At 40.5% G+C, this 9,830-nt stretch overlaps 1 protein-coding gene across 1 annotated transcript; it reads left to right on the top strand.

Moving 5' to 3' along the window:
• Positions 1–203: 203 nt before the first annotated feature.
• nt5c2l1 (5'-nucleotidase, cytosolic II, like 1) lies at positions 204–9,531 on the top strand. The gene is made up of 18 exons (XM_041959821.1): positions 204–250; positions 1,461–1,530; positions 1,616–1,733; positions 2,059–2,154; positions 3,117–3,208; positions 3,335–3,392; positions 3,526–3,619; positions 3,732–3,785; positions 3,855–3,938; positions 4,026–4,061; positions 4,146–4,244; positions 4,325–4,391; positions 5,524–5,694; positions 5,775–5,826; positions 6,260–6,320; positions 8,673–8,849; positions 8,954–9,047; positions 9,137–9,531. Exons 3-17 carry the CDS (start codon positions 1,669–1,671, stop codon positions 9,044–9,046), a joined length of 1,299 nt encoding a protein of 432 aa, XP_041815755.1. The 5' UTR covers positions 204–250; positions 1,461–1,530; positions 1,616–1,668; the 3' UTR covers position 9,047; positions 9,137–9,531.
• The last annotated feature ends 299 nt before the right edge of the window (positions 9,532–9,830 follow it).

Genomic DNA, 9,830 nt, shown 5'->3' with positions numbered 1-9,830 from the left:
CAGCAGCGAGCACAGGGTCGCAGGGAGGAGGTTCAGCCTGCGCACGATACAGAACCCAGCACTCCACCCATCTGCATTTTTGGGACATTTGGTCATTTAAATGTCTCCCCGTTGACCAGCGGCCAAGCAGTGCTGAGCAGCGGAAGGTCACAGCTGAACATCAGCAGGCAGCTGCGCCGACAATGGACGCAACGGACACAGACCCCAGCATCTCCTCTGAGCCCAGAGTGAAGAGAGGCTTTGAACAAAAGTGAGTCCATTTGATCCAGAAATGCACAAACATACATCTGAAGTTATTTAATCATGAGGCTGCCGCAGTTTAAGATATTTGTTGTGTTTGATTACCTGCCTCTGTCCTCTGAAGCTTTGCACCACTTAAATATTTTAATCAGCAGATTCTGAAACCAGTTGCAGCACCACCTGTGCAGTAAGTGCTCGTGCATCAGAAACACTGTATCGATCTCTCAGGAGAAAGATCCTCCATGCTCAGCAGCTCACAAAACGGCCTGCAGGTAAATTATTTACAGCAGGCCTGTGAGTGTGGAGCGTCAGGGAGGGCTGAGCCTGCACGGCCATCCGGGCTGGAGGCGCCGCAGATAGGCCTCTGCTCCTCTGTCAGGGCGGCGCTGATAAAGAGGAGCGTCTGAAACTCAGGAAACCACGTACAGTTACACGTACAGCAGCGTGCTTTGAAACAGTGGTGGAGGTAGTTGAAGGTAGTGACAGCGATAGCAGAAGTATTTAGATCATTTACAGAAGTCAAAGTAGTACTACCACACTGTTAAAATACTCCACTACAAGAAAAACAGGCTGTTTTCAGCTTTGTGACGATGCATTTTGCTGCTAATCCAAGAGGGGTGTTAAATAGTTTGTTTATCTTAAGGTCCATGCAGGGACTCAATCCTTCAGTTTATCAGAAACATTCAAATTCAGAGCCATCAAATTTGGAGATACATGGTTTTCACTGTATGAGAAGGACATACAAAATTGTAATCTGAAAAGTAACTAGTAACTAAAAGCAGTCAGACAAATGTAGTGGAGTAAAAAGTCTAATATTTGGCTCAGGTGTAGTGGAGTGGAGGTATTAGGCTGCATAAAATGGAAACACTAAGGTCAAGTACCTTGACGTATTTGAGTAAATGTACTTAGTTATATTGCACCACAGGGTGATGATAACATCTCTACACTCCACCCGGCTCCACCTCTGCTGCAGGGACTTGTGAGTCGGGTTGAGAGCTAAAACTACATCATTGAGGTCGAAACGTAGATGAAGCTTCTGACTTGTTTAAAAAAAAGTTTTAAAAAAGTAATGAAAGAAACCAACAGGGTAAAAGAGTTTTAAAAAAGCCCCTCAGGCCTGCATTAAGACAACTTGTGGGCAGACTTGATTCGTATAAGTAAATGAGGAAGTACCTGATTGTGTCTGCAGACCTCAGCTGTCTCGTTGTGTTTGATTGCAGGGTGTTCGTCAACAGAAGCCTAACACTGGAAAACATCAAGTGCTACGGCTTTGACATGGACTACACGATGGCAAGTATGTAAAGGCACAAACTGACGGACCTGCGTGCATCAGACTTTGAGATTTTCACGTTTTTAGTGCTGTGTGTGTTTGCAGTGTATAAGTCTCCTGACTACGAGAGCCTGGGCTTTGAGCTGATAAGAGACAGGATGGTGTCTGTTGGATACCCTCACGAGCTTCTGCGCTACACATATGACCCCAGCTTCCCCACACGGTTAGTCTGAAATCTGACTGAGGATTCATGCAACAATAAAGCAGCTCATTTATCGAATGTGCTGCAGAAACAGGAGACAAAATTCAAGCACAAAGACACTTTTTACAGGTTTATTACCTCTGGATTTTTATTGTCTTTGTCTCTTGCCTCTGGAGCTTCATTTGGGATCTAAGTTATTATGTTGCACTGATCATGTAATCAATGATGCATGACTTTTCCATAAAGATAACTGCTTATTTTATTTCAGAATTTAAGGATAAACCCCTTTAAAATGAGCCATTTTTTTTTAGACAAATTAATTCTCTTCTTTTTTTCCCACTCCCAGCGGTTTAGTGATCGACACCACTTACGGGAACCTCCTGAAGGTGGATTCCAATGGGAATATTTTAGTCTGCAGTCACGGCTTCCACTTCCTCAAAGGGTAAAGTCGGATACAGCGCAACAACGCTTTCACGTTCTCTGCTGAATTTTTAATGATGGACATCTCTACCTGTGAACTCTGCGGCTCAGGTGTGGTCAGGCAGACACAGGGAAGAGGGGTTAGAGACAGGTGCGCAGTCAAAGATGAGAATACAATCATGTTGCATCGATAAAAGACGTCCTGGAAAGTTAGAAGAAACAAAAAGAAAGGTTAGAAGTGAGTTGAGATGCGAACCTGAACACCATAAACATTTTCAGAGTGGACGGATGGAGTAGCACTCATACAAAACAGGAAACAAAGATATACATATATATAAAAAAAACAATTACAATGACTTTAATAGTTGGAAGTATGTATTTAATTACATACATTACATTTAATTAATGGTTTATAACACACCTTAATGTAGGAGTATGCAGCTGTAAGAACATTTTAAAGTGTTTCTTAATGTACAGTATACAACAATTATAACTTCTCCTGTGAAAACTGTCTACACCAGCCACTTTTACAGTCAGATTGTTTAAGACTTTTACTTGCATTTTTTTATAGTGTTGCTGCTTTTACATTCTTTACATCATTTAATTTTGACTTTTTTGAAGTTTTGATTTGATCATACAGTAAAATTTCTTCTGTATTTTTACAGCATTTTTTCTGTGACTGACTGGAAAAAAAACCCAAAGGCAGTTTAGTTAAACTGCTGCTTAGCTATTCAGTGAGAAGGGGAACACACACAGCTAACAAAGAGCGCAGCGTGACGGTCAGCAGAGATGAGCTGGCTCAGTGCGGCTTCACTCGCTCTCTGGCAGAAAAACTCAGTAATGTGTTTTGTTTTTGAGTCACGAGATGGCGCCGAGGCGTCTTTCTGCGGCCCTGACACGTCAGTTCATGCACGTTCGTTTGCAGCCTTTCAGTCAGCGGGCTGCCTGTGTGATGTTGACCTCTGTGATGTTTGTGCCCCACAGGCGAGACATTGACAACTACTACCCCAACAAGTTCATCCAAAGAGACGACACCGACCGCTTCTACATTCTCAACACTCTCTTCAATCTTTCAGGTGTAGAATTCACCTTCCGGGTCATTGAATGTTTTAAATATGACAGATTTGTTCATATTCCCTGTTTATATATGACATCAGCAACTTGAACATGTTAACTGACCTGTGCCTCCATGCGCCCTGCAGAGACGTATCTCTACAGCTGCCTTGTGGACTTCTTCACCAGATGCACCAGATACACAAAGTGAGTCGACATCCCCCATCCCCCCATCCCCCGCCCTGCTGGTTTCTTACCTCTCAGCCCTGAACTATTAGAAATCAACCAGTGAAGGATTTGTCAAACTTCACCTCTTTCTCTCCTGTTAAACGTCTTCCAGCCACCTGAAAGGCTACCAGCACGGCGACTTGTTCATGTCCTACAGGAGCATGTTCCAGGACGTTCGAGATGCAATGGACTTCATCCACGACACGGTGAATTATTGATTAAAAGATGCAGGATTGTGTCCCACTGTTGGCTCGGGGGAAATTGTGCTTCACCCTCTGTTGTACAGTAACCGTGACGCTGTCTCTGTGTGCTGTGCAGGGAATCCTGAAAGATCGAACCATCAAGAACCTGGAGAAATACGTTGTTAAAGATGTGAGTGAGCTGACAACTTTGTGCACAATAATGTTAAAAATAAATGTTAAGCAATTGTGTTCTTTGCAGCCGAATCTCCCTATACTCTTGACCCGGGTTAAAGAGGTGGCCAAAGTCTTCCTCGCCACCAACAGTGACTACAGCTACACTGAGGTGACCTTCTCAACATGTAGTGTACCACGACTAAACACTCTTAACAGCAAAGTATATAAAAACTGTCTTTTCTCCTCCTCCATTCAGGCCATTATGAAATACCTGCTTGAAAGTAATGTTAAGGTAAGACAGTCTGGTGGTTTGAATATTCCACAAAACGTCCATTTAATGGAATCAGTGAAATTTTAACGTCGCTCTTCATTCCAGCCGAAAAATTCCTGGCGCTCCTTCTTCGACCTGGTCGTCGTGGACACCAGGAAGCCACTGTTCTTTGCAGAGGGGACCGTGCTGAGACAAGTGGACACGGTACGAAAAAGTCTCAGAGGATTTGCATGTTGATGTCGAGCAGCAGCAGGTCTCAGTGGTGTGTTGTGCTTTGGACACAGGACACAGGAAAGCTTCGGATCGGGACTTACACGGGCGACCTCCAGCATGGAACCGTTTACTCCGGAGGTGAGAGTTTTAAGAAATTGTCACTTAATATTAAGAGCAGAACTATGATTTTGAGGTGCAGAAGAGGTGACTTTTCGATACTTTTACCACTATGAAGCCAAGTTGAAAAGGATTCTGCTTTGGAGAGTTTGCACACTAGATGATTATTTATATGTCAAGTTTTGTCCTGTTTTGGTCGCTGGATATGTCGTTTCCTGGACAGAAAGTCAGTGGGATTCTGCTCAGATAATGGTGCAGCAAGTAGGATTTGACTCCTACAGGTTTATTATTAGAGTTTGGTTGTAATTTGGGTGAAGATTTGATGCTGTAAATTAATATTATTGATCAGGAAATATAATTAGAACCCAAAACAAATTCTCACTCTTCACAAGGAGAGATAAATAAATGTTTTTTGAATTTCATAAGCAACTAAATACCTAATTGTGAAATTCAGAATTCATAATAGAATTAATAGGGTTGAAATGTTTTTTACTGTATTTATAGGTATTTTATTTTATTCTATTCGCTGCACTTTCATTTCCTGGATTTTGTTTGATTACTGTGCAGATTTGTTTTTATTTTGTTTTTCCTTTATTAGATTATTTTGAAAAGTGCTTTTTAAATTAAGTGTATTATTTTTTATTATGCTTGTGAAGTGATGGGATTTGAAAAAAAATCTTTTTGTTTTCAGTTTCACAAATTCAGATATAAAAATGTTGTGTTTCTATAAGATTTTTAATTAATTTAAATTCTTCGATCAGATTGTAACCTGATGGTCATCAGTCCAGATGTTTGACTTTAAATGTTTCACTGTGAATTTTACTGTCTGAATTTATCAAATGAAATAGAAATTTGATCTATTTATGACTACATCCAAAAATTACCAAATGAATCCCAATACTTTTGTTTTTTCAAATGCAAAATCACATAATGATTTTTTTTAAGTAAAATATTTCAATGCTATAAATTCAGTGGTTCACTTTAAGTTTTCAGTCATTAAATTTCACAAGTACATATACAGTTTCTTATAAAATTAGAATTATTATGGCCTTTCTTTGCTTCGTGTGTGTTTTCATGTGTGCTTGTGGCGTGACTGTTATAATTGAGTCCCGTGTTATCAAATGTAATATTTTAAATAAATGTCTGGTTGCAGGCTCTTCAGACATCGTCTGTGATCTGCTGGATGTCAAAGGTAAGGACATCCTCTACGTCGGCGACCACATCTTTGGCGACATCCTCAAATCTAAGAAGCGTCAGGGCTGGAAGACTTTTCTGGTCGTGCCAGAGCTCACCAAGGAGCTGCAAGTGTGGGAGGAGAAGAGAAGTAAGAACAAGTCAGTGGTTTGCTGCATTATGATCGTTTTGTTGCTTTTCAAAGTCTTGATGACTTATGTATTTTTGCAGGCCTGTTTGAGGAGCTGAAACGTCTCGATGTCTTCTTAGCTGAGCGTTACAAGTGAGTTTGTGTCCATCTGGACTTGTTGCATATTTGAATGTTTAGAAAGTTTATATGAATATATGATATATGATTTATCATTTATATTGTAAGACTGAATGGCCAAATAATTTTTAACATTATATCATTACTGAAGGCATTATTTATATCTGTATCAAGTATACTTTCAGTGTTATATTATTTAGTAAATTATTATCTTCTGCAGTGCTTGTAAGAATACAGATTGTTGAGGAAAACTCATGTGTGTCATGTTCATGATTAACAATTAAGTTTAACTCTGCTGATGTTTTGCACCTCCTGATTTAACTTTTATGGCATTTTAGTGCCATTGTTGCCATGTCAGCAGCATTTTATTGTTCACTTTGTGCAAGAACTACGGTGCAGTTACATGAAACGCTGAGGTAGCTAATGGTTTTGTGTCGGTCATCTGAAGGCATCTGGACAGCGGCAGTCCAGAGGGTCCCGACATCAGCACCATCCAGATGAGAATGAAGGTGAGCTCCACCCACTAAAACACAGGTCGTTACACACAAAGGGTTGATTCTATTTTACCTTCCTCAGATGTGACACTCCCCAGGAGTTTAACCCTCAGCTTCACAGTCATCAGAAATATTCAAGCACATCAAAACTTCACTTAGATGAAGGTGAGGCAGTCCATTCAAAGTCTGCCTCACTCCCTTTAATCAGACAACTTTGGTCACAGCAATGAATGAGATAATTAACAATGCATGAATGTTATGGTGCATCTGTGTCCGACAAGGAGGCTCTTAGTATGATGCTAAATATGTAAAGTTCACCATGAAGACAGTAACACATCATATTAAGATACACATATTCACCATTAACTAGTTGCCTATGAGTCTGCATACAAGTTAGCTCTTTACTAGTCATTATACAGAACTAATGTCAGGAAGGGGGGATTTACAGGGAACTGTGAGGGATAGAACCCAGATGCAGACACAAGACTAAGGCAACACAAGAAACTCACTAACACAACATGGTAAGACTATGGACAATACAATAAAAGGAAAACTCACTCAGGACATGAACACAGACAAACCAAGGGATGCGCAAGATTCAAATTTATTGAGACACAACGAAAAACCACAACTAAGGAAACTAACACACACACACTAGGGACAAGGGCTATACATACAAGGCAACACAGGGAAAAACTGAGCAATAGGAACACACACACAAGACACAACGGGGCATGGATGAAACAGGGACAAGAACTAACTTGGAACGAGACAAGTTAAGATAGACGAGACTAGCAACTGGTGTTAACATAAAACATGGCACGACTAAGACAAGGCAAGAAACACATACATGAAACATGGCAAAACTAAAGCACTACGGCTACAAAACTAGAAAACCAAAAACGCTCCCGAAGGAGGAAAACACAAAGGGCTATGAGACGGAACTGAACAACTGAAAGAACTAGATATGAAAATCTAACAACTCAAAATTCACTACCAGCAAACGGAAGAACAAGAATCTAAATAACAAAAGTAATCAAACAGAAAATCGCCCTTAACGAGGAGAACAAATCGGCTAGGCAGAAAACTAAATTATAAACTTTACAAACACTCATGAACGGAACATGGCATGGAACTTAAACTATCAAGGGAAACGCAGACAACACTTAGGACAGGGATCCTACATAAAACAAGACATGAACAAAGACAAGAACAAGGCGATAAACTAACCAGAACTGTGGACAATAAAAGACAAAGACGAAACAAGGAACAACTCAGACCTGAACAGAAACACGGATATGAACAAAGGCAATGCAACAAGAAACACTTACATGAAACATGACAAACACTCACTAAGGGACTATGGCTAGAATTATGACAATAACACAGACTTTGACTATCGCGAGGAGCGTAGACAGCAAGGTATCACAAACAACGACCCGACAAGGACAGGGGGGAAGACACGGACTTATATACACAAAGAGGAAACACTAATGGCACACAGGTGAAACACATCAGACAATCACACGGGAGGGAAAACACAGGAAGTAAAGCAAGACAAAGAGACATAACATGAACCTTCAAAATAAAACAGCAAGTAACAAAAACCAGGCAAAGACAACACACAATGGGAAACTTAACAAAAACACAAACACGATGGGGCAAGGGTTGAGACTAAGACAATACAAAAACTCTTACATAAAACGTGGCATGACAATAAAGACATTAGGGATAACACAGACTTGAACAGAGAAACGAAGATGAACTAAGAAAACACTACAATGAACACTTACAAACTGAATGAGGCAAAAGATCAACAAGAGAACACTAAACAAAAACTGGCGTGCAAGGCACGGGTCTTGACAATTAATGGCTTATTCTGAGGGTTAGATTACTACTTACTATCAATAAGAACTAATTATGAGGTTATTGAGGGAAAACTATTAGTTAATGGCCTGTTTTTTGTAGAATATGATCATGCAGAATAAGGCATTAATAAGAGCTTTATAATGACCAATAAAATATAGTAACATGCATGCTCATAAGCAACTAGTTAATGGTGACTATAGGTACGTTAATATAATGTGTTACCAAATAGTTTTAGTGTCAAGTGTGGAGGATCAAAAACCCACTTTAGTATTAGATCACAAACATTGTGTTATATCATTATTATTACTTTAGAGTGAGTTCGAGTGCAGGATTCTTTGGTTTTCTTTTCAAGACCTGGATAAGAATAATAATAATGTAAGTTTGAAAATGAATTATTGCACCAGAAACCAAAAGCGACACATCTGCTAAGCTGAGCGGTTGTGTCTCAGGTGTTTTTCCTGGTTGTTTTGCTGATGTGGTTGCTGCTTTTTTTTGCAGGTGCTGACCTACAGAATGGACATGTCTTACGGGCAGATGGGCAGCCTCCTGCGCAGCGGCGCCAGGCAGACGCTGTTTGCCAGCCAGCTGATGCGTTATGCAGATCTCTACTCGTCCACCTGCATCAACCTGCTGCACTACCCCTTCAATTACCTCTTCATGGCTCCCCCAGTCCTGGTCAGTCGTCCGCCTCCCACACAAACCTGTGCAGAAAATGAATCTTTTTCCTGTCGTAGTTTACCCTCACAGCCGTTCTTCACCTCTCTCGTGAACTCTTTCAGATGCCTCACGAGGCAGCGTCTCAAAACTCGGCGGACTTTGCTTCATCGGAGCTCACTGTCACCAACAATACAATCAGGATGAGCAGAAACTGAGGTCATTATCATTCTGATGCAGTATTTGAGCTGTACTCCGTCTGCACTGAATCCTGTTAAAGAGTTTGTTAACATTTCTCTGTCTTGCAGTGCTGAAGACAGCTGATGTTTCAGAGGAAGAAGAGCACATGAAGATGCTACCTGAACCATGGACAGTTCTCACTGACAAAGCTGACTGTTTGCACCTGTGCTTGTTAAAAGGCTTTGCTGCAGCCATGATGTGCCTCCTTTTCAAAAAAATATTGTATTGGTCCACCTAGTGGACATGAATTGCTACACCATGTAACACTTAAACGTATAAATGATGCATGCATGTTGAGATTTCAGGGCTCAAAGCAAACAGATTCAGGGTTACTGTATATACGAGTGCTGTATATACATGCAGTGGTGCAGACGCACTTTTAATCTCAGGTTTGTGTAATGGTTTTTAAGAAGTAAGTTTATTTATTTGTTGTTCGTGCAACTTCTGTTTCAATAAATAATTCATATGATTTGTTGTCATTGTTTTCATTGAAGTCCAGTAACTTTAAGTAATTGTGCCTGCATTCATGGCATCAGATGCCATGATCACTTTCTCATTTTACATTGTGTTAGTGGAGTGTTTTTTTGATGTTCCAGTACGAGCTGTTAACCGTGACACCTGTGGATTATCCAAGATAACACTTGAATGAGGTGGAGGCAGACATCTTGGGGACAGATCATGTAAAACCTGTGCAAATAAAAGCAGAACTAAAGGTGCTAGAAGTCACCAGAAGCTTGAAGTAACAACTTGATCCTTCACTGT

Source organism: Chelmon rostratus, chromosome 19, assembly GCF_017976325.1.
Source record: "Chelmon rostratus isolate fCheRos1 chromosome 19, fCheRos1.pri, whole genome shotgun sequence".
Classification (NCBI taxonomy): domain Eukaryota; kingdom Metazoa; phylum Chordata; class Actinopteri; order Chaetodontiformes; family Chaetodontidae; genus Chelmon; species Chelmon rostratus.
This window is presented reverse-complemented; position numbering and strand designations above follow the sequence as displayed.

Excerpts from the sequence above, each read along its gene's own strand:
- nt5c2l1 (XM_041959821.1), top strand. The coding sequence starts at position 1,669 with ATGGTGTCTGTTGGATACCCTCACGAGCTTCTGCGCTACACATATGAC. Across the intron at positions 5,695-5,774 it reads AGTGTGGGAGGAGAAGAGAA|GCCTGTTTGAGGAGCTGAAA; the intron begins GTAAGAACAAGT and ends GTATTTTTGCAG. Across the intron at positions 6,321-8,672 it reads CCATCCAGATGAGAATGAAG|GTGCTGACCTACAGAATGGA; the intron begins GTGAGCTCCACC and ends TTTTTTTTGCAG.